At 38.8% G+C, this 25,921-nt stretch overlaps 1 protein-coding gene across 2 annotated transcripts in view; it reads left to right on the top strand.

The window, feature by feature from the left end:
- RELN (reelin) overlaps window positions 1–25,921 on the top strand; it is a 455,662-nt gene that overhangs the window by 335,562 nt on the left and 94,179 nt on the right. For both annotated transcript variants that reach the window (XM_008149850.3, XM_008149843.3), the window contains exons 23-28: window positions 4,242–4,379; window positions 5,278–5,464; window positions 11,496–11,701; window positions 13,295–13,466; window positions 13,922–14,122; window positions 18,380–18,612. In XM_008149850.3, coding sequence (XP_008148072.2) covers window positions 4,242–4,379; window positions 5,278–5,464; window positions 11,496–11,701; window positions 13,295–13,466; window positions 13,922–14,122; window positions 18,380–18,612 — 1,137 coding nt within the window. The remainder of the gene's footprint in view (window positions 1–4,241; window positions 4,380–5,277; window positions 5,465–11,495; window positions 11,702–13,294; window positions 13,467–13,921; window positions 14,123–18,379; window positions 18,613–25,921) is intronic.

Below are 25,921 nucleotides of genomic sequence, written 5' to 3'. Positions count from 1 at the left end.
CCATAAACTATTATTTTTAATTAATGTAATTTAAGCTATTTCCAAAAAGTATTATTTTTATTTAAAAAAAAAAAAAGCAAAAACTTTGCAGCCTTGGCCAGTGTGGCTTAGTTGGTTGGAGCATCGTCCCATGCACTCAATCCCATGTCAGGGCACATACAGGAGGCAGCCGATGGATGTTTCTTTCTCTCTCTCTCACTCCTCTCTCTCTCTCTCTCTCTCTCTCTCTCTCTCTCTCTCTCTCTCTTTCTCTCTCCCTTCTGCTCTCTAAAACCAATTTAAAATTTTTTAATTAAAAAAAAACCTTTTTGTAGAGTATTTTACACTCAGAGTGTATATTGCATTGTTATTTCTTAGTTTAAAAGATAGACCACTGAGCTAAAAGTTTTAGCATAGTAGTCAGAAAAGATCAATTCTCATCAATGTTTATTAGACACTTATGAGGCAATATATTAATTGACCCTTAACTGTTTTGTTCTTACACAGTGCCTGCTATGTAGTTGTGGTGCTCATTAAATGTTGGAAAATTAAATGGAATTTAATTCAATATGCCTAAGTGAACTAAAGAGATGTTTTATTACAAAGCATCTCTTTTTGCAAACAGAAAATAAATCTACTAGATTATTACTCTACTAGATAATTGAATTCTACTAGATAATTGAATTCTGCTTTTCCAAATTTTCTTCAAATTTCTGGGTAAAGAAAGTAAAAATATTTTTTGGAAGCAAACAACCCTATAAGGTATTTATTTTAATATTTCTACTGACTAATACTTAAACTAAACATTATTGCCATATTTCAAAAAAAGTTCAACTGGCTATTATCATTGCTTTGGATCTATAATGCTTAAAAGCTCTGCTATGAGGATAAAGTTCATTTATTCTCCTTGGCATGCTTGATAATATTATTTATAATATTCATTTGAAACTTCTGAAAATAGCATGTTTTTCTCAAGCATTGGGGAAAGGGAGTGTAGTTTAGTCTGAAGCAGTATTCCTTTTGGCAAATCTTTGTCCTACTGTTTTGATTCAAGCATATGCAGCTATAAGTTGAACTCATACAAGCAAATGTGGTCCCTGCATTATCATAGATCTGTTAACTTCAGAAAATATTCTAGGTAGAGCAACTTAGAGTGGAAATATTTAATATGTATACACCTGCTCAGAGAAATTTTATTGTATGTGAACTGAGCATTTGTTACCCAATGAAAATTAATTTTGTTTTTATGAGAGACATTTACATAAGAACAGGGCCTAATGAGACAGGAGCAGCTGTCAGTTGCTGACTTCATAAACAAATCAACACCTAATGTCTGAATGAGTTTCAGGATAATTGGATAAATGTAATTGCAGTAACTCTGAAGTTGGAAAATATAATATTTAGTCAGCCCTCATTTACCTTGATTCCTCAGGTTACCTAACTATCAAGAGATGACTCAGAGTTATTTTAGTTCAGGCTAGAAGTTTATATGGGGGAAATTTAATGAAGGAAAGACTGTCAAGTTTTGTTGCTTTGGGGAATCCGTAAAGTTTGGTTTTTAAATGTAAATCAGCTTCCTTTCATGATCCACAGAGCAGTAGTCCCACTTTCAGGCCCAATCCAAAGAGATTTTTCCCCTAAGAATATGATAGTCAGAGGGACAGGGAGAGAGGGAGAGAGAGAAAAAAATAAATTGAGAGTTGGTGATTAAATATTTGTATTGAGGGCACTTTTTATCAGTGATGCAGCTGCAAATCAGTGACATCGCACCTTGTGTTCTCACATGTGACCAGCTAGAGATTGCTCAGAGGACTAATTTTTATTCTCACTAAATATGAACCCAATATTTGACCTCTTTTTATTTCCTTTACTGTTAATATCAATACATTAAACTGTGGATTTTAATTTTAAATGGAATAATCCATTTTAAGCTTTTCATTCATTTTTTTAAATATCTTTGTATTGACTTTTAGAGAAAGAGGAAGGGAGAGGGAGAGAAAAGATAGAAACATCAATGAAAGAGAAACATCAACATAAATCAGCTGCCTCCTACACACCCCCTGCTGGGGATCAAGCCTGCAACCTAGACGTGTGTCTTAACCCAGAATCCAAGCCATGACCTCTTAGTGCATGGGTTGACATTCAACCACTGAGCCACACCAGCTGGGCTTAAGCTTTTTATTTTAAGGAAATATCTTTTTTCAAGAGTTTATAGGACACATATAAGGATCAGTATAATCAGAAAAAGAATTTGGAATGTGTCTACATGTGACTATTTAGAAGCATAAATAAACTGGGAAATCTAGGACAGGTTTCTGAAATCCTCCAACCCCATTTTAAGGTTTGAAATATCAAAACTTCAAAATAATGCATGCCACGGTTTTCATGTAGGCATGTGACTATAAAGAAAATAAACTTGGTGAACAAACCACCAAAGTAATCACTAAATTTATGAGCTGGAAGGGATCTTAGCAATCAGTTTGTCCAAGTCCTTTATTTGAGAGGTGAGGAATGAGAAGCCCCTGAAGGCTTACATTTCTCACCAAAGGTCACACAGATGATAAATTACAGAGCGGAGGTCCTGGGAGTCAGGTCTCCTAACTCCTAGAACATTCTTCACTTCGTTGCCTACAGAAGTCAGAAACAGGCTGCCCTTTCTTGGCCTGTCGCTCTACTTATCCATTCATTTTTTAGCAGACCTTTTTTGTACGCCTGTGTGTTTTGTTTCTTTTCTGTTCCTGTGCGAACTATTGAGACAAAAGATATCTCTCCCCAGAAGAGCTCACAGTCTAATCTCCTGTGGCCCTAGACTTGACTCAGATTATAATGAATCATAAAAGAATATAGTCATCTCTCCTTTTCATGACACTGATGCACAAGTCCAAATTTACTTCCTTTCTATAGGGCTCTATGCTCTAAGAATATGTACCTATTTTATAGTAGAATTTTCTAAAAACCATTTCTTAATACGATTGTGTAAATTGCAATGGTTGTTAGGCTACAAATATAAACTATTTCCATAGAGGAGTTGCATCTGTACTATTGTATGTACCATGATGACTCTGATATGCAGCAAACCTGTGTGTACTGGGTGCACCTCAGTGAATCTGGAATTATCCTACTAGGAATGAAAATGCAACCTATTAGCCACAGATCATTGGTAAAACAAACAGTAAGGGCTTAGTCTGGATTTTCACAGTCTGTTATGTACTTAGGGAGTATTTAATATGTGGGTAATTGATGCAGTAAACTTTAATGGATTATTCAGGGTCGTTAAGATCAAGTGTATCTGTAGATAGTGTGCTTGGGGAAGGTTTAATCAATGGAACTGAGCATGCACGTTAATTCTGCAGTTTTTTTCCTTTTATTTTTCACTTTGACCAAAAAGAAGTAATTATGGGTCCCTGAAAATTCCCAGAGGTGAAAAATATGATGCAATTTTAAAAGAAATTATTTGTGATAATCAAAGAATGAAAACCTTTGACGTTGCTCTCAAAATATTATCTTATTTAGACTTTATATCTGGTTTAAATGAATTAAGGTCCCAAGTGTTTCTCTAATAGATTGTTCAACTTCTTATCTCTACTTAACATCAGCTTGTCCATGAAACCTAAACAAGTTAATGTTTCAGAAATAATAAGCAGAATTTAGCGCCTAGTTGTTCACACTTGTGCCGACCCTCTATCCACTGAGCCAAACTAGCTAGGGCTATACTTGCAATATAGTACATTGCCACATGTCCCCTCAACCCCAAAGCAATAACTCCAAGAAAACTTTAGTTTTCTATTCAGAGGTAACTGGAAGTCTTCCAATAACTACTCATGTGTTTAGTGTAAGAAATGGTATTACTCTAAGTTAAACACTTCACATTTTCATCTGTTAAAGGGAAGCTGTTTAGTATATACCTTTATTTTTCTTAAATATCTTACTTTGTTTCTTTTCCTAGTATCAAATCTCTATGTAACTATAACAAAAAAATATGAAGTTTTCTTTTTCTTTAAAATGTCTTCAATTAAAATAAAATGTCCTAAATTAAACTAAGGTATATACAAAATAAGGAGATTTCTTTTTAATTTCCTTTTATGATAAAATTATTGAATTGGGTGGTAGTTGACTTGAAATTGAACTACAGAAAAATGATTAGCAGCCAAATACAAGTTCCAGAAAGTTGGTTATCTAAAAGATTTTGAACTTGGATATTTTTTGTCTGTACTACTACATGTCAGTTAAAATACTGTTTTTTATGACTGTCCCATTTCTAGGTCCAGTGCCACCCGCTTCCGCTGGAGTCAGAGCTATTACACAACCCAGGACGAGTGGGCTTTGGACAGCATCTACATCGGCCAGCAGTGCCCAAACATGTGCAGCGGGCACGGCTCCTGTGACCATGGCATGTGCAGGTATACGCATCAGAAAGTGGGACTGAGCTTCTGCTTCCCAGGATTTGTCTTTATAGGGACCCAAATGCAGTTGTCATTAGTTATGTGGATAGACTGAAAAATAATGAAATAGTCCAAAGAAAATGGGCCCTCTTCTCTGTTCTTATTGTAGATGTAAAGATATTGTTACATATAAATTAGTACAAAGCCATACATTTTAAACTTGGAAATCTCACCTCAACCAAGGCCTCTTTGGTCTAAACTTCAGTTTATTAATTAGTTCCAAAGTTCTCCTTGGTAGTTAAAAGAGCCTTGCGATTGTTTCTCTTCTTTGCCCTGACAGTCTCAAAGCACTAGTCAGACAGCTGCTACAGTCTGTCCTACCCACTTCACCAGAAGCTCAAAGTTGTATACAAGAGGAGATGGTGATTATAGATAATGAGGATGAGATAGGAACACACTTGAATACTTAAAAACTCTAGAAGACATGTAATTTATTCAGAAAGAGGAACTAGAAAACGTGGCCAGAGTTACATGTTAGTTGAGCAAACATTTATATGTGACTTTTTAAGGCTACAGGAAAATCCCACTATTCCCTCTCCCCACCCCCACCATGCACACACACACACGTGCACATGCATGCACACACAGACATTCATATCCTTCTTCATTACTACCTGGTGCTAGAGTTCCCTGTTACAGCATTGTTTCTTGTAAGAAAAGATTCTATTCCTTGTTTTGTGGTGTACAACACTGAAGGTTGTTATGACCACATATACAGATTAACACTGTAGAGAAAAATCCCACATGACTGCTGAAGCCCAGAGCAAAAGTGAGACATAGGAAATGTTGCAGGTCACATGGCCATGGCACTCACAGATGAAACTATGACTTGTTTACTTGACCCTCCTCTCTCTAGGTGTGACCAGGGATATCAAGGCACTGAATGCCACCCGGAAGCTGCTCTTCCTTCTACAATTATGTCAGATTTTGAGAACCAGAATGGTTGGGAGTCTGACTGGCAAGAAGTTATTGGGGGAGAAGTTGTAAAGCCAGAACAAGGATGTGGGGTCATCTCTTCTGGATCATCTCTGTATTTCAGCAAGGTATGACTAAGAGCGGAGAAAAGTGCTGACTAAGTCATGACTAAGGCATGACAACAATGATCAGGGCAATGGCTATTTCAATATGTAACTGATTTATGGAGCAGTCCAGACTCAGAAGGTATAGATATGAGATGATTTTATTTTTCCCCACATTCTCTGCTTTTAACTTGGCTTTGTTAAGTTCCTATCCCTTAACTACATCTGGGGAACTTTTATAGCTTTATGATTGTTCTTAGTTACTGCAAATCTAGGTTAGGCCAGTTTTAAAATCCTGCCCCTCTTGTACCTGATTTAAATTTTACTGCTTTCCTCCAGAGCCAGCCAGTCTTGTGTCTTGGGGGTCTTTGAGTAGGGCAGGGTCTTGGTTGCTTCTCACCCCAGCCTTTGGAGGGTGTGTGAACATGCAGGCCTGTGGGTGAAGGTGTGAGTGTTGGTGGAGGTAGTGGAGATTAGACGTTATAAATGGCAACTCTGGAACCAGACTGCCGCTTTCCAGCTCTGTGACTTTGACCAAATTCTTTAACTTCTCTAGGGCTTGGCTTCCTCATCTGTAAAGTGGAGATAATGAAGGTGTCTATCTCATTAGGGTTATTATGCAGATTAAATGCATTAGTGTAGTTATAAATTGTGTAGTACAGTGCCTCGTGCATAGAAAACACTTCTGTAAGTGTTTATTAAAGTTGTCAACCCATTAATCTCTAGAAGATTATTGGAAGAAGGAGGAGTAATGGTGAGGTGTGGGTTACAAAGCTGTTCCTAGGAAACTGATCAGCTCCTCATGGTGAGCAAACATCCAGGGTCCTATTTTGGCTCAATTTGGTGCCTGCTGGTATGGGATTGTCAACTTGGGCTACTATAACAAAAGTACCGTATATAAAAATATCATTAAAAAATAGCATTGGGTGGCTTCAGCAGCAAACATTCATTTCTCAGAGTTCTGAAAGCTGGGAAGAGATGAAAACACCAGCAGATTTGGTGTCTGGGGAGGACCACTTCCTAGTTTGCAGATGCCGTCTTCTCTGGAGAAAGCAGAGAGAGGAAAACCAGGCTCCCTTCTGTCTCTCCTATGAAATCACTAATCCCATCATGAGGGCTCCAATCTCATAACCTAATTACTTGCCAAGGGCCCCACCTCCTAATACCATCCTTTTGTGAGTTAGGCTTTCAACGTGAGTTTGGGGTGCACAGACATGAAGTCCATAACAACAGACTCTGCATAGAAGTTTCTCTGGCAGTGCTCAGCTTCCCCAGTGGCAGCACAGGTTAGGCAGGCAGGTCAGTAGACACCAGCTAGGAACTGAGGTGCCAGTCAGATTCTCTTAGAACAACTCCAACCCATGAAGCTTGGTTAGGGATAGGGGACTGGGATACAACTCCTTTACTACAGTCTAAGCAGGTCATTCTTTTTTTTCTTTTTTTAAGCAGGTCATTCTTTTCTTCCTCCTCCAATTCATCTCTCCATATTGTCTCCAGAAGGACTGGAGGGGAAGCAGTTTCTGTTCTCTAACCTGACAATGTGTCTAACCCCAATATAGAATGTGGGGTACTAAACACCAATCTTTCCAGCAGGCACTGCAGCCACCAATTCTAGGACGATTGGAAATGTCTCAGTCTTCATCATGTAACAAGCACACAAGTGTGCATGAAGGGTGGATATGTTGGGGAATTTGGGCAGAAATCCCAAACAAGTTAATATATGCATATGCAAAAATAGAGACAGGTTTTGTTTTGATGCAGGTGCAGAACAAAGCATCAGCAAGTAAACAAGACAGAAAATGATAGAAAATTCGTGAGGGATTCCATGTAATGATTATTTCCTATCCAATGACATTGAAAGTCCCCGGAGCCTTATTGTTAGAGAGAATAGTCAATAAGTTACTATATACATTGCGTAGATCCAGATACGCCGTATAATTGTACAGAAATGGAAAGATTGTATCTCCCTTAAGTATCAATTTTAAAACAAGATTATGAATTCTTAACCAGTATGTACTCAAACACTCCAAATAACATGTGTGTGTATACACATATTTTGAGGCTATGAAGTTATATATCACTATTTCTTACACTTAATTTAAGATGATGCCTGGAATCAGACTACCTGGGTTTGTAACTGGGCTGCAAACCTCAATCATTGTTTCACCTTGCACAGTTAATAACATTTTTATGTATCTCAATTTTCTCAACTCTAAAGTGTGATATTGGGAGGGTTAAGTGAGTTAATGCAAGTAAAGAATAGTGTTAGGCACATAGAAATAGCTCAGTAAGTGTTAGCTATCATAATTACATCTTATGAGACTAAATTACAAATTGTTATCATTAAATATTTCCCTATATATGCCCTGCCACTACTTAAAACGGCATTTCAAAGTAAAATAATTTTCCCAGCTCAATCCAGCTTTCTCCCTCAATTTTTGTCAAAATATTTGAGGATCATTGTTTTCTTTTACTTTTTTCTCTTGTGTCAGATCTGTTCTGAATTCTAAGTGAGAGAAGCTAGCATAAGAAAAAAGGAGGAGCCCCAACCGGTTTGGCTCAGTGGATAGAGTGTCGGCCTGAGGACTGAAGGGTCCCAGGTTCGATTCTGGTCAAGGGCATGTACTTTGGTTGCGGGCACATCCCCAGTAGGGGATGTGCAGGAGGCAGCTGATTGATGTTTCTAACTCTCTATCCTCTCCCTTCCTCTCTGTAAAAAATCAATAAAATGTATTTTTTTTAAAGAAAAAAGGAGGAAAATTTGTTCATGTAATCAAAACACAAGGAGTGCTTAGGTCGAACTGGCCTCAGAGATCTCCCCTTGAGAATAGACTCTATTTTCTGGTCAGCTTGTCATTATGAGATTGGAACCATGGCCACAAAGCTTTCTCAGCAGCTCCATAGACAATTCTGGGGAAGGTTTCTGATTGGCCAGTCTTAGTGTCCTGGGGAATGGTGTGCTGTGATTGGCACAGCCAGAGTCATGTGTCACTCCTTTGGCAGAGGTAGGATACACAGTTTGGCAGCCCCACCAATCAGTATGACTGAAATAGGGAAGAGGCAGTAACCCAAAGGAAGGAAGGGTTCTCTAGACCTTTAAACCACCCTCGATTGGTTTCTGTAGAAATATGTTTCTATCCTGTCACTTTTCCAGCACAAATATCCAAGATGGTTTCCAGTACTACTGCCCTAATATGTAACTTATTTTCTCTTTATGAACATGAGCCCTCTGCCCCATAAAAAAAAAAAAGCTCTCCAAATCATCCCAGGTCTTGCCAATTTCCCTGTCTGCTTAGTCTGCACTGCCTACCATTAGGCCTTCGATCGTCTCTGTATCCATATAAACCTTGCAACATCCTGCTCAAATCCTGCTGCTTCCATAGAGCTTTCTGGAACTATGACAAACTACACTGATATCTTCCTTTTTTAATTTCTCATCTGTGTTCTATACAGATATAGATTAACTTTTTATTCTCATAGTGCCCAGTAAGATGCATCCCTACTGACTGAGCCAACACTAGAGAAGATGTACAACTCACAAATGCATGCCTTGTGCTAGGCATTTACATATCAATAAATACCCTCAAGACTGAATAGACTGGAGAATTGATAAATGATTATGTGACTAAATGGGATCAACAAAGACTAGAACTTGGTCTGCAGCCCTAAATTGTCCTTACTGTCACTGTACATTTCCATTAATTCTCCTTTTGAGTTTGTAAAATTGGCACCAAATAATATTTGTTGAAGAAAGGAATGAGTGAATGAACGAATAAATGAATGAAAATTGAGAAACATCAAAAGGGTCAAAAGAAATGGTTATTTTCAAGTAAATATAGTAGATTTGTTTTTATAGTGGCATTTGATTTTAAAAGGTTTTAATGGGAGTTAAAAGGTGATGTTTTATGAAGTGTTTTTATAAGTTTTATTTTAAAGGCTCTAAAGCCTGGAGACATTTCCTTAAAAATTTGTTTTATTTTATCTAAACCCTTAAAGCAGGAAGCTATTTTAACCTAGAATGTTGAGGGGAAATTGGAAGATATTTTACACACTCCAGGGATTAGGAGATCCTTAATCTGTTACTCCAACACACATGCACGCACACATTCCATGTGAGTCTATGTCTACACATGCACACCCAACTACACTGATCGTAGTGTAACAGGAAAACTGAAAAGCATGTGTCACATCACATTCTAAATTCTGACACAAAGTGCGCCAGGAGTCATTTTCTTTTTCCTTCCTTTAGAACAATGTTCAGCATTTCGAGTCACTGAACAAAAGGAAGGGATTTGTGCTATTCTCTAGTAAAAAACATCTTCAGTGCCAAGCCAAGCACTTGTACGATATTTTCCGCCATTTACAAAAATCCCCCAAAACACTCTTGCTAAACCTCTGGAGACCAACACCATAGTCTCCTGGAAAAATAACACTGGCAGGTGAATTTCACAATAGGCCAATCATTCCAACCAACTAATTGGGATAATACGATTTTTTATAATTCACACCTTAGATCTTTATTCTTCTGGCTTAGTTCCTTTCACATGCCAAGTTTTTCATAAGAGTTTGCTGGATTAGAATTAACCAGCTAGGTTCTGTAGTTTTTCTTCTCAAAATCACTCTTCCTGTAATGATCCTAAAACATGAAAATTCTAGGCCAGATTATAATAATATCTGAGGTATTTCACACTTACACTACTTCAAATCAACAAGAAAAATCAAAAGCACATATAACACATTGAAAATGCGTATTACTTTTAAGATTTCTTCAAATACATATTTAAAATTGAGCATGCCAAATAGTAAGTTCCTGTGTCAGGATTAATTTCAGTTCTTGTTTCACTGGATCCTCCTTTTGAGGGGGTTGGGAATCTCTTAATTGGCTTTAGATTTTTCAGTAACAATGTACTCTTTTAATTAGCCCCAAGTATTTCCCTGTGACTCATAACTGAAACCCTTTCTTAATTAACTTAGTGAATTTGAGTAGGGTTTAAATTATAAGTGTGAGGGGTGTTTTTCTCTATACTGAGTATCCTATCTCAGTGTTTCTTGCCAGTTTTTAAGTGAACTTCTTAGGAGCTCTCCGAGACCAGTTCAGTCTGGGTGGAAGAATCTCGTGATCAAGCCTTTTTTTTTCCCAATCTCATTAGCACAAACCTATTTACACACAACAGCAATCATGACAAACCTTGTCAATTTCTATCTAACACCTTACAACAGGACTGTAACATGTAGGAGACACACTAAGTAAAGGAAATAAGTTGCTGGATTTGATGGAATTTTTAACATATTTAAGACACAAAGAGGCCATGTAGTGGTGGCAAAAACGTATTTAAATGGTCCCTCCCAATCTCTCTGTTTCATGTGGGAGACAGACAGACAGAGACAGACACACTGACTGGGAGCCTGAGAGACTCAAGTACTCTTTTGTTTTGTCAAGTTTCTATCTTAAGCCTGTTTCACTTTTATTCCCAAAATGGAGGAGATCCCGGCATACCTCCCGGGAAGACATTCAGTGTGCTAGGCAAGTTTCATGCAAAATGTTATTTCATCCAATTATCATGACACCCTATAAGGAAGGTATTGTTGCTGTATTGTACCTTTGAGGAAAGTAAAGGTCACACAGCTAATGAACAGCATGAATAATGGGGCTGAGATTCAAACCCAGCTCCAATTTATCTCAAAGTATCAAATTCTCCCGTACTCTGCCTGGGGGAGATTCACAAAACAAAGATTGGAAGTGTTTTCATTTAAATTAATTTTATTTTATTTTTAAAGACTTTTGAATACTTTTTGGTGTAATTAGCAGTTCCCAAGGATCTCATAACCAGGTCTAGCAATTAGTAATATAGCGACTAATCGAATGTATTGAGAAACAGTGACCAGAACCAAAGCAGAGACAATTAAATGGCGCAACTGCTCCTTTCAACAATAAATGGTGACAAAATCGTCTCCATATAGTGCTAGCATGCTCATATGAATTTAAAACTAGAACAACAAAATGCCTAGGAGCTCCCAGATAATTGAACCTGTGGTGTTTCTGTCCTTCGGCAAGGCTGGGAAAAGACAGCTGGTGAGCTGGGATCTGGATACTTCTTGGGTGGACTTTGTCCAGTTCTACATCCAGATAGGCGGCGAGAGTGCTGCGTGCAACAAGCCCGACAGCAGAGAGGAGGGCGTCCTCCTTCAGTACAGCAACAACGGGGGCATCCAGTGGCACCTGCTGGCAGAGATGTACTTCTCAGACTTCAGCAAACCCAGGTAACCACACCCTGATGGCCTCCCAGTGGTTTCCAGGAACGTAAAGATTATACTGTTGTTGAGGGTTTCCAAAATGTCGTTAACTTTTGCAAAAATAGACGAAATCATAAATATCTGGTATGAATGATAGCCTGATACATAAACATTTCATTTCATCAAAGTTCCTGGACAGAAAGCATTTGTATTCGCATTTGAATTTTTAAAGAATTTGAGAAAAATGTGACTAGAAGAAAAGTGTGACAATTGACCATCCCCTCCCCCCACCCCGCCCAAGGAAACTCTGTGACATAGGGCTACTCCAAGCATTTCTGGATTTTTTTTTCTAATGCACACACAAAATATGTTCATATTTTAGATATAATAGTAAGCTATATATTTTTTCAAAAGTCTTCTTATGGCTGCACCCAGGGCTAGTTCTACACAGTATATGGATAAATCTGTGGAGGTTGGATTCTCTCAAATTTTTCACTGTCCCATCCCTGTTTTTATTTTCATGAATAGGGAATATATATAATAAAATGTCTTAGATAATGACTGTCAAGGAGTTTGGAAAAATGATTCATGTTTAATACTAATACCTGTACCAGGCAATCAATGTATTTATATATGTAAGTTTAGTTCTTTTACAATTATGTAGTTTTTTGAAATTTTGTGTTTGTACTTTATATTTTATATATGTCGTTAAAATCTACTCAAAAAATATCACTTTTAGAGTATTCCTTTTTATAATCTCTGCATTTTTACTTTAACACAAAGACAAAGACAAAATGGGCAGTCAATGACATCTTATATATGTTGACCAATCATTATTGAACTTTAACATACTAAAGTTGTCCCTGTTTTGAATTTTATTACTGAACCCCCAGTGGTTTTATTGAAAAAAATTATTACTGAAGATTAGATATATTTAATTTTTAGACATTAAATATATTTTAAAATGTTACTTAAAATATAGCTATTTTGTACAATAGAGGTTCATATGTTTATTGTTTTAAAACATTGAGTAATTTAAATGTGACATAACTTTTCATAATATAACAGAAATAGACATACTGACCAAAAGCATTTCTACTAAGGACACATGGGAGAGGCAGAAATCAAAGATGAGGCAACTAGGTAAATCAAGAAATATAACATCCAGGGAGAAAGTCAGGGATGGTGAGTGGGAGATGGAACCTAGTGAGGTTCCCCAGTCCAGTAGAGAGGGGATTGTAATGGTGCCAAACTGGTTAAAAACACCACCCAATTTAAAATCATTCAAATTATTTCTCCAGGAACAGTTTTTTCTAGTTATTTCTTGAAAAGGTTATGACCATTATTATGGTATTCAAAAGACATTGTTCAGTGAATTGAACACAGTTGAAATATTGCCTCCAAAATCTACAATTCCAAATGGGATACACATGACCAGGACTACATCTGCTTACAACTTCAAACCTCTTGTCAGATCTATTAAACTTAGAAATTTTTCAGAAAATATCAAGAGATCAAACACAACTAAACTTTCTCTTATTGCTATTCTTGTTATGTTAACAGCTGCTAAGAAAGATACAGCCTTCCTTTTCTAACCGTAAGTGACTTGCTTTGATGCAGATTTATCTACCTGGAGCTTCCAACTGCTGCCAAGACCCCTTGCACCAGGTTCCGCTGGTGGCAGCCCGTGTTCTCAGGGGAGGACTATGACCAGTGGGCAGTCGATGACATCATCATTCTGTCAGAAAAGCAAAAGCACATCATCCCAGTTGTCAACCCAACTTTACCCCAGGTATTTTTTCAAAAAGAAGTCAATTATAAAAGTGCATGAGATTAAAGAACTTAGTGCTTTATACTTGAACGTGTAATATAAGTTTTCTCTGTTTGCACTTCATTTCTTTTATTTGCACTTAATTTTTATTACCTCTTTATACCACTAGTTCCCAGATTATTTAGAAGTAAAAAACAAACAAACAAACAAAGAACTATGAAGTCTGGCCAAGTCATCAAGCATGATTATTAGTGTGTTTATAAAATTAGATACACTGTGACAAAATATTTTCAGTTGTTAAATAATCAGAAGAAAAAAATCATTGCGGCCAAAAAGAAATTAGCTAAATTAGATATTCTGCTGTATTTTCTAGAAATACCAATGGTGCATGGCTCTGCATGTCATGAACTGAAAATTCCTTTCTTGTTTTCAGTTGTCAAATTGCCTTTCTGTGTTGTTTGTATTGTTTGTATTAGAACTTTTATGAGAAGCCAGCTTTTGATTACCCCATGAATCAAATGAGTGTATGGTTGATGTTGGCTAACGAAGGAATGCTGAAAAATGAAACTTTCTGCTCTGCCACGCCATCAGCCATGGTATTTGGAAAATCAGATGGGGATCGATTTGCAGTAACTAGAGATTTGACTCTGAAACCTGGATACGTGCTACAGTTCAAGGTACTTATGCACAAACCTCTTCCGTCTTCCATATTTATATGTGAAATTGACAAAGAACACAGAGTTTTCATATACTATTAAAGAAGGGACTCAAACAGAAGTTCAATAATCTTAACCTTTTGCACTCGGATGTCGAGTGTGACTCGACACGGTTAGCATCGGTAGCAGGAATTGAGAAAAAGCAAGCGAGTGCAAAGGGTTAAAATGGCCAAGCCTTTCAGTTCCACCCCATAAAAAAACAGCTTATCATTTTTTTCATGAGCCCTGGAAGTTGTAGCTATGTCATTGTATTTTTTAAGTGCTCGTGGACTTCTACTAGAACTAAAAAGAAAATTGACTCTTAGGATTTCAATCTGATGGTGACTTACTGAATCCCATGCTTCTGAATAGTAATAGATAAGTTCTCCCTTTCAACTTACTAGCACTTTTGGACTCATGAGTTATTGTATGCTTTTACTATAGCATTTTCAAATAATTTGTCTTCCTTTGATTCTGTAAACTTATACTTTATCATTGTCCTCTTAAAAGCTTCTTGTTCTTCAGCACTGGGATAACATGTCAACATGTATAGCAGGTATTTACTTTGACAAGCTCTTTTCTCAGAAGCCTAATCAAAATTTCATTGTGTTTATGATAAAATCCCATTGGTGAATTCTGGGGTCGAAAGAAATGCAGTTTTAATGAACTAGCACAACTACATGGTCCTTACATAACAGCAGGATGCAGATGCTAAATAATTTACAAATGGAATTATTAAAGAGATCAGATGTTTATAGGCAGCTCTAAAATATAGTTTCCACTGGTCTATAAACAAGGAAGTTGATTAGTGAACTGTTATCCTTCTCTGTTTAAATTTTGATGCTAAACTATGATGGGAAAGCCATTAATAACTGTATATGACTCTATAATAATTTGTTGGTACTCTCTAAAGTGATAACAAAATAACAGCAATAGCAAATACAGTGCCAGCATACTATGCTGTTTCTCCTCTGACACTTTTTTTATTTAATGTCATAAAATGAGAATAGTAAAGATGTGGAAGTCTGCAGGATGATATTTTGAAGTTTATAAAATCTACATAAAGAAAACATTAAATGTATCAAGTATTTAAACAACCAATAAGAATGCATAATGCCTAAGAAAAAGCTCAATCCTCAGATCACGCCAGCAGAAGACTATTGACTTGTGGCCGTTAGTTAATAATAGATATGTAATATGGGTCATTCAGGGATTGACAACTAACATATTTGGCATCTGTAAGAAAACTTTGTGTCATTTGTAAAGAAATGCACAGTGCTGGTACTAGGTGATAGAAATATGGAGGTTAAAAATATGGCTCTAGCCCTCAAGGATCCCAGAAACTAGTAAGTGAACCAGAAAAGTGAGCAGTCCCAGGACTATTGTAGTAGAAACAGGCTGTGATCTATGGGAGTACCTAGCATAGCACATGTGGCCAGTGCTCCAAAAATGTTAGTTGAATAAAAGTGTGGGTGGATGGGTGGATGGATGGATGGAAAGATGGATGGATGGATGGATGGATGAAATTGAAATTGGAAATGTCTGGAAATACAGAGACTTAGATGAACAATGGAGGGGGAAGAATTCCATTAGAGGGAACAGAAAGTGCAAATATATTAAAATAATGAAAGTGCTAATGAAACTGGAAATTTGGAAACTTTAACAAGTCTGGAAAATGTACCACAGAGGTGATAAAGTTGATCCTAATTGTCTTTACATCACACACTAAGCCCCTTGTAAAGCCAAACAGATCAAGATTTGGCTATGAGGGGGGAAGCACCCATCAGGTTACAGGAAAGTAGGGGAATGCCTGCCCCCCCCCCATCCCAAAGCCATACAACTCAGTCACTGACATCCCCTGGATCTGCCCCAACCTCTACACTCTGGCCAAGGCAGATGACTCCTCAGTAGGGTGTAAGCTCTGCAGTGTGGGGCGAGAGGGAGTCCAGAAAGGGGGAGCTATTGCATTCCCTCAGGCTGGTGCCATAAAGAGGGGAATGCTAAACCCAAGAAAGATGGTGTCTGTGGTGTGGAAGAATGACTCAGCTCAGGGATTTTTGAAGCTGTCTCTTTAGCTGTCTCCCCAGAGCCACAAACCTCAGACTATCCTCACTCGATTCTATTCTGGTCCACCTTCCCTCGCCAGAGCCCAGGGTGAGTGACTGTGAATGAAATTTTGTATGTTGGCTCTTTAAGAGGGCACTTAGGTCTCTAGTGGACTCCTGTCTCATCCTGAGGGACAGAATCCCTGCTGATTTTCACAGCTGGATATTATGTGGGCACCTCTTCCTGGCTCTGGTGCTCTGGGCTGGGGAGCCCAGCATAGGGTTGAGACCCCACACTCCTCAGGGTGAACTTTTGCAGCTGAGATATCCCTCCGAACCTCAGCCGCAGCCTTTTTTCACATCTCCACACTTCCTACCAGTCTCTATGTGGGTTATTCTGTAAATCCGTGTTTATAACACTTCTCTTCAGCTAGTCTTCTGTTGGTTAGTCAGGATGATTGTTCTATAATTTAGTTGTGATTTCAATTTGGTCCTGGGAGGAGGTGAGTGTACCTTTCACTTACTCTACCACCATCTTAAGGAGATTATTGGAATCTTCTCTTGAAAGACTGGATCAAGCTACTGCATAGTGACAATGATGAACTGGTTGACTTCTCAAGCTCTGGCCCAGTATTATTTGTCTATGGCCCTACCTTTCCTTCATCCTTTATTCTTTGGTCATTATTGTGATATTTTGAGTCCCTACTTAAATGTTTTCTATAATATTTGACTAGTCTTATTTGTAGTCTTATACAGTAAAATTCTATGATGGCTCCCAGCAACAAATGAAATAAGATAAGAATAGATCATTCATATAAGGTAGCATGTAATTAAATAAATATCAGAAAGAGTGTTTGACATTTATGATTATCAAAACTATAAACTAAAACTATTTAAAATAATGTATACACTTTTTGAATTTGGAAAGGAACTGTCTTAAACTGGAATAATATTCAGAGTTGTGGTAAAATTGACTTATTTGAAACCAATTGGTTAAAAATGAACACATATAGCCCAGCCAGCATGGCTCAGTACTTGAGCATCGACCTATGAAACAGGAAGTCACGGTTCAATTCCCAGTCAGGGCACATGCCCAGGTTGCAGGCTCAGTCCCCAGTGGGGGGCATGCAGGAGGCAGCCAATCAATGATTCTCTCTCATCATTCATCTTTCTATCTCCCTCTTTCTTCCTCTCTGAAATCAATAAAAATATATACATTTTTTTAATGAACACATATAAATAGAAAATTTAAAGAGTGTCTACATTTTGACTTAGTAATATTGTTCCTAGAATTTATCTGGTGATTAACAAATCAACTGAAGAAAAAAAAAGATACATTTTTTGCAAAACTGCAGATAATAATAAAATAATACATTAAATAAAAAGTAGGAGGAAAGTTTTAGAAGTGTGATAACTTCAACTATATGACCAAAATATATACTTCTTAGTAAAGATTAGAACAAGTATGTCATACTCAAAGGCTACCACAGGCCAAATAAACGAGGCATGTGGCCCACGGGCCACGAGTTTGACATGCTTGGATTAGAAGATAAAAAATCGAGAAAAAGGTAGTGTGTTAGAGCATTGGGATTTAGGTTGCATTTTGGATGCTATTAATCCTATGATGACATTCCTCTACTTAAGTGCACAGAGCAATATTAATTTTATTTCTGGATTCTTTTGCTTATTTGATGCTGTGACTAAGCTCGCTCGTTCATCTAAGTTGACAATGATTTCTTACTGGGCTTTGGCAAGAAAATTGAATAAAGATGTTTTTTCCACTAAAGCAGAGAGGACAGCCCTCTCTTCAGGTAACCTTCATGTTCTGAAGAGGACAGCTTTTCATCTTCTGCTTCCCTCTGTTTGTGCCATCTGGGAAAGGAGAAGAAAACATAGCTTGGCTTTTGTCCAAGGTTTTAACGTCACGATACTGTGCTTCTCTCTTTCCTCCTATAATCCCAGGAAATTCACAAAGTGGGCAACTGGTCCAACTTCCTACTAAAAAGCACCTATTGTTTGCCTAAACAAAGATTTCCAGAACCTATGGAAAGGTCTTGGTTAAAACTGAGCTGCAGGTCTTATTATCAATTTAATTCGAACTCAGTAGAAAGGGCCCTGGCAACTGTGGCACCTAATTTGTTAAATGGTGACTTGGAACTAAAATTTTGTATCCTTCTGCCTTTCCTTTCAATAGCTAAACATAGGGTGTGCCAGTCATTTCAGCAGTGCTGCCCCAGTTCTTCTTCAGTACTCTCATGATGCTGGTATGTCCTGGTTTCTGGTGAAAGAAGGCTGTTACCCAGCTTCTGCAGGCAAAGGATGTGAAGGAAACGCCCGAGAATTGAGTGACCCCACCATTTATCACACTGGAGACTTTGAAGAATGGACAAGAATCACCATTGTTATTCCGAGGTCCCTTGCATCCAGGTAAAGTGACCTTTCTTATTATGTGCCATAGCTGCTATTTCTTGGGAGTATATACTTATCTCAATGTTTCTATTTCATGCATCTTAATAACCTAAAAGAATTCATATAATCTAGCTTTATCTATTTAAGTAATGACTCTTGAGGAAAAGAATGCTGGAACAAAATTCCTAAAGTAGGGATGTGTGTCTGTGTGTGTGTGCACGCACGTGTGCACACGTGACACATTTACACTTGTGAAGCAAATTCACTCACTCATTCATCTGTTCAACAAATATTTATTGACCACTATTCTAAGCACTGGCAGTACAGCCATGAACAAAAGATATTAAAGGCTAAAAAAAATTATAAGACATTATATCAGATTTCACTTTATATAGATTTTTGATAAATTAATGCCTTCCTATAAAGACAGTTTGAAATATCTTGCAATATAAATGATCCCTTTAAATGACTATTACAATAAATATTAAAACAATAGAGGAAAAGATTAAAATTCAGTTAACAGAGGAATGAGATAAATAGATCAAGCACTTCAAATGAATTTGTTTCATTAATAGGACAATAAATTTAACTCTTAGTTTCCTGGCAGCTCCAACAAAGGAGGAAAATATAGGATCATTTAGTTCTCATTGTTGGGTTAAAAAAAAAAGGAACCATATACATTCTGATTTTTTAAAAGATACACTTTTTCTATATTTAGTATTATAGAATAAACTAGAGGCCTGGTGCATAAAATTTGTGCATGGGGGGGTCCCCTCAGCCCAGCCTGCATCCTCTCCAATTCGGGGCCCCTCGGGGGATGTCTGACTGCCAGTTTAGGCCTGATCCTGAGGATTGGGCCTAAACCGGCATTCAGACATCCCTCTCACAATCTGGGACCACTGGCTCCTAACTGCTCACCTGCCTGCCTGCCTGATCACCCCTAACTGTCTACCCTGCTGGCCTGGTCACCCCCAACTTCCCCCCCTGCCGCCTGGTCACCCCTAATTGCCCCCCTCGCCAACCTGATCATCCCTTACTGCTCCCCCCTGCCGGCCTGGTTGCCCCCAACTGCCCCCCCACCAGCCTGGTCACCCCTAACTGCCCCCCCCCCCTGCCGGCCTACTCACGCCTTACTGCCCCCACTGCTGGCCTGGTCATCCCCAACTGCCCCCCCACCAGCCTGGTCACCTCTCACTCCCCCCCCCCCCCCGTGGGCCTGGTCTCCCCTCACTGCTCCCCCCTGCTGGCCTGGTCACCCTCAACTGCCACCCTGCGGGCCTGGTCGCCTCACGCAGCCTGCTGTTCAGTTGTTTGGTCACCCCTCACTAACACTCTTGCCAGCCTGGTCACCCCATGCAGCCTGCTGCTCAGTCATTTGTTCACCCCTCACTAACCCCCTGCCTGCCTGGTCGCCCCACACAGCCTGCTGCTCAGTCATTTGGTCGCCCCTCACTAACCCCCCTGCTGGCCTGGTCGCCCCACATAGCCTGCTGCTCAGTCATTTGGTTGTCCCTCACTAACCCCCCTGCTGGCCTGGTCGCCCCATGCAGCCTGCTGCTCAGTCATTTGGTTGTCCCTCACTAACCCCCCTGCCAGCCTAGTCACCCCACGCAGCCCATTCGGTCGTCTGTTCGGTTGCGATGGTCGCTTAGGCTTTTATTATTATAGATACATAGCATGTATATGTATGTTTATGCCAGGTAGAGTAGGTAACATAGAGATCAGTATTTTTAACGATCACTTTATGAAAGATAAAGGAACATTCTTCAAGTAGACACTTTTTAATGGAATCCTAGAACATAACATTAAATTGTGATTCAAAGCATTTCTGTATGGAGCTGAGACAATACAGTAAGTGTATTTGCACTGCTTACTACTGATGTGGCTTAATATATGGTTGGCATACTCGTTAGTGCCATTCAGCAATATATTTAGCTTGCTTCATTCCTAAAATATGTAAGATTGTGCTATCCCCATACTCTTTAAAGTTTGACATGGTCTAATGAAATATGAGTAAAATAAAGCATGTGACTTCAAGAGCCCATTGTATACTTTGTCATGTTCTCTGCTTCATGAAAGCATGTTTTAAGATGAAGCTTACATTAATTTGGGTCCCTGGGTGTCTACAAGAAGCAGACAATGTATACTGGACATATAGCATAATCAGGAAATAAGCTTTTGTTGAGTTAAGCCACGGAGATTGGGGATTGTTACCACAGCATAACTTGCCTCATCCTGACTGGTATAATGATAAAAGCTTAGCTATCTATAGGAGTGGCTTATTCATAAAGTTCTTGAGAACTATTCTGTTTATGAATCTTCCACCTAACTGATCATCAACTTTGCTCTGTATCATCTAGCTAGGTAAGCTGATTGTGTTCTCTTAGATGTGTATCCCTGAAAAAATTACACCATAAACTTCAGTAGACAAACTTTCCATCACAGTATCAGGCACTACATCAGGTCAAGGTATAGACATGGCTACCTGTATAAGGCTCCTCTTGATCCATAGGCCTGCAAACTAAAAAGACAAATTATGTACCCCACCTATATTCAACATTGGAAAGACAATGACCAGATAACCACAATAGACACTCCCACTAAAAAAAAAAAAAAAGGTAAAGAATGGGAAGCACATAGTAGCCACTGGTTGTAGGAATTCTGAAAGCCAGCAAGATACTTGTTACCTGCATCTCCCTCTTTCACGAACAATGTGCAGGACAAGGAAGTTTCCTTGATTAAGACAGTTCTGTTCCTTAATCTGTTGTTCTTCCCAGCTGTTGGTTCTACTCTCCAGGCTTCACCCTTTAAGACATCTTTCCTTTTCCATAAAAACATGCAGCTAAATAGCCATCTCATCCTGCTTTCTGCCCATCTCAAGCTGGGCATGCAGTCCTTGTACTCCTTACCTCCACCACTGCCTTTCTGTCTACATGCTTTTCTGAAACTGTGGCCCAACCACAGCTCTTCCAAAATATATAGTGCAGCACTCTACGAAGTTGGGGAGCATCAGGCGATGGGTTGTGGGGGGGAGCAGGGTGGATCTTTGCTGCAATGAGTAGAATATGAGGGTGCTGGAAGATATCACTAAAAAGTAGTCAACAGAATCAGAAGCCAAAACACAAATCTGGTTTGAATCCCCAAAGCCAGATAATATACAGTGGAATCTGAAGCTGTAGTTTGTTTGACATTGGGTGAAATAATCCAACTGATAAAGCCACATGTGAGAAATAAGAGAAACTTGTCCTTAATATCACAAAGCAAGCCAATATTTTGAGGCTACCAATGTATCAATATTTTCTTCGACCTCAGCTTTTGGAAGAAGAAATATTGTTCATTAGAATCCAACTTCCTGGTTAATTTGAATACCATCCAGCTTATTGGTTGATGGCATTTCTGATGAAGAGCTCTCTACTAGAGAATAGTAAATATGTTTCTACTTTAACCCAAGTAAATGAGCTGTTGTTGTTCCTTCTGCAATATGTTAAACTTAGATATCTCCAAATACAATGTTGGGAAGCTGAGAATTCTAAGTGTGAAAATTGTCAAAATTTGGAGCTATTTTGTCAGAAAGCAACATGCCTATAATAGTTACTAGAACATTGCTCTTTCACAAATAATTCTAAGCTAATTTTCTCAAAAGGAGCAGTTTGTACTCGTATGAATTCTCTTGGTTCTTGCCTACAGAGGAGAGACATTGACTGTGGTAAATGTATGCCGGTACATCCCTCCTGACTCTCAGCAACACCCCCAACCATACAGTATGCCATGCAACCTGCTGTAGGTTCCTCATGCAGAATGCAAAAAAAAGTTTATATATCTGGGAGGGCTAGAAGTAGTTGCTTAGTAATCAGCAGAATGTCCCCTCCACCACCTGTGCACCTCTGCACTGGACAAGCAGGTGCTTGGGAACCTTCCTTGTTTGAGAGGCAAACACAACCTTCTCTGAAGTGTGGTAGCGGAAGAGGGTGTTGTAGAAACCAGTTCTCCTGGTCACTCAGGCATCCTCCAAACAAAGGTAATTGATGAAGGGCACAAAGATAGAGTCTCCTCTTTTATTTCTTCCTTATCTGAGACATGCAAAGGGGAAGTTTTGTTCAGTAAGTTTTTAAAAAATATATTTTTATTGACTTCAGAGAGGAAGGAGAGGGAGAGATAGAAACATCAGTGATGAGAGAGAATCATTGGTTGGCTGCCTTCTGCACACCCTCTCCTGGGGATCGAGCCCTCAACCCAGGCATGTGCCCTTGACGGGACCGTTCAGTCGCAGACCTACGCTCTATCCACTGAACCAAACTGGCTAGGGCTGTTCAGTAATTTAAGTAGTCAAACCACACTATGGTTTATTTCTAGTAAAACTGCATAAGATTAAATTCTGTGTTTTCCTCAATCATTACTTCCTTCAGTTCTTTCCAGATCTTCCTGACTCTCAAGTCAAAGGCCTCTGTTACATGCTCCCATAGCTCAGTGTCCTGCTTATTGGTGATAGTTATCAGAATTACACATTCACATTTCTTTGTACAGGGGTTTAATTAAGTCTGTCTCCTCACTCAACTGTGGGCTATATGAAGGCAGGAACCAGGTAGGATGTCTGCTTCCCATCATATCCCTGGCTCTGGTATGTTGTAGGCACTTGGTAAATGCTGGTTGAATGAAGGGATGTTGAATGAGGAATAGGTGATTATCTACTTTCAAGACACCTCTCTTTTTAAAATATGATTTCCAAAATAAATTCCATTCTGTTAGCAAGAACTCATTGTTCTGAAGTCTACTGTGTCTCTCTGAAAAGGCACGACTAGCACATGCATACATGTGCACACATACATTACTGATCTTAATAATTTCAAAGCTATATCGCCTCCCATATGCTAAGCAAAATACACCAGTCAGAGAAAGACAAGTGTCACATGATCTCACTAATATGTGGAATCTAATAAACGAAATAAACTGATGAACAAAATAGATCCAGAGACATAGAAGCATGGAACAGACTGTTGAATCTCAGAGGGAAGAGGGGGTGGGGGGCAGAGATCAACCAAAGACCTTGTATGCATATATGCATAACCCAGGAACACAGATAATAGTGCAGTGAAGGCCTGGGGTGGGGGGTGGGGGCAAGTTAGAAGGGGTTGATGGGGGAAAAAGGGAGACATATGTAATACTTTCAACAATAAAGATTTAAATAAATAAAAATGCAAACTATGTGGAATATAGACATTCTTATTAGCTTATCTTTGGCTGACTTATTTCCTCCCTTCTTATGATCTCTCTATGATTATATTTTTTAGTAAACTTACTAGTTCTTCCTTTTATTCCAGCAACCCAGAGGTTGCTAAATTACTTGTGCTCAATTCCAAGATTGTGCTACTGAGAGGAGAACAGAATAGCAATAGGGATCAGGAAGCAGGCACAACTTGGAGAAATTGCAATGAAGCAAAGCTCGCCCACATCATGATCAGTGAAACCTCTGTTGCTTTGATTTGTGCTTCCAACAAAAAACCAACTAGCAAAGATTAAAAGAAGGAAAAAAGGTACCAGCTCTTGCCCTTTCACTCTGGAACATAGGTTTCCAGCAAGGACACTCGGCTATGATTCACCATGTCCTGGACTCCCCTTATTAACAAAATGATTAGTCATTTTGTTTTATTTAAATATGCCTTCATTAATGCTGAGCTTCTGAGATCCCTCACCCTCTCAAATACCTAACAGCACACTGTGCTGCTTGGTTCTGTAGCAACCTTAGGATCCACCAACAGGGGTGTCACTTTCTCTCTGGCCAGACTAGACTGATTTTTTTTATTATTATAATGAGAACTAGAGGCCTGGTGCATGAAATTCATGCACAGGGGCTGGGAATGTCCCTCAGCCCGGCCTGTACCCTCTCCAATCTGGGACCCCTTGCGAGATGTCCGACTAAACCGGCAGTCGGATATCAGTCTCACAATCTGGGACTTCTGGCTCCTAACCGCTCGCCTGCCTGCCTGCCTTGCCTAATCGCCCCTAACCACCTCTGCCTGCCTGCCTGATCACCGCCTAACTGCCCTCTCCTGCCGGCCTGATCACCCCCAACTTCCCTCCCCTGCCGGCCTGATCACCCCTAAATGCCTTGCTCCTCTGCCAGCCTGATAGCCCCTAAATGCCTCTGCCTCAGCCCCTGCCACTGTGGCTTTGTCCGGAAGGAATTCGGATGTCCGGTCGATCCAGTCTAATTAGCATATTTACTCTTTTATTAGTATAGATTACAGGACTCCAAGAATCAAATATGTCAAGGTGCCCTTCGTCCACTATGAAATTACCAAAGCTTCTAGAATTCTACCCAAAGGTAGGATTCTTCAACCTTCTGAATGCCTCTGGGCCTTGGTCTGAGGTTGCCCCTTCCATGAAGCAGAGATGCCCAGGTGGGAGAGTTTGGGTGGAGAAAAGAAGGTGTTCTTACCTCTTTTTTTTCTTACTTTCCATGGAGTAGAAGCTATGGATCCATATGTCTCTGGATTTTATTATAGAAAAATAAAAAGAAAAGACAAGTATGACTTCTATTCAAATAGGACTTATATCAGGGAATTGGTATGTTTTCTTCTTTTATTATAGATACACAGCCTATATTTTGGAAGGGACACAGAGCCCTTAACATTTTCCTTAAGAGCAATTTTCAAAAGCTACTCTTCATTAATTCCATTTACTTCTTTTGAGAGGAAAAATCTCTTCACAGTCTAAATAACATTGCAACCCCAATGGGAGGAATTTTTCCAAGGTCCATGATTCTGCAACTGTATTTCCTTTTTTCTTTTCCTTTCTTCTTTCTCTTATTTTTTGCTTTGTTTTTCTAATATTTAGTTCAATTGTCTTTTACCATTGAAAATAAGACCTATATATTTTTAATTAGCTTCAAAGAAAATAAATGTTCACTGAAGAATGTGTGTTAAGACTTTCTGTTAATAGATGAGTAACCTCTGAACTCTCTTACTCCTAGTAAACAGCATTATTGGTTACATTTTGCAAATTTGCCTAAAGTAGTTAACTTAAAACAATAAAAAAAAAACACACATTGCTATAGTTCAGTGTTGCCAAATTAGCAAAGCTATTAGAAGAAGCAGAAAGAAATGTGTTCTGATACTGACATATTATGTTCATAATAAAAGAGGGGAGAAGGAAACATCTTTGTCTACAGTTATCCTTAGCAATCTTTATTGATCTCTAAGATTCTTTACCTTTTTTTACTGATTCACTCCAAAGTCTATAAATATTGGCAGCAAAATTAATTGAAATCTAGATAGCCTAATCCATCTTTCCTTTTTTATAGCAATAGAACTAAGGAAGAAAATGTATT

The sequence above is a fragment of the Eptesicus fuscus genome, chromosome 14, assembly GCF_027574615.1.
Source record: "Eptesicus fuscus isolate TK198812 chromosome 14, DD_ASM_mEF_20220401, whole genome shotgun sequence".
In the NCBI taxonomy this organism is placed as follows: Eukaryota; Metazoa; Chordata; class Mammalia; order Chiroptera; family Vespertilionidae; genus Eptesicus; species Eptesicus fuscus.
This window is presented reverse-complemented; position numbering and strand designations above follow the sequence as displayed.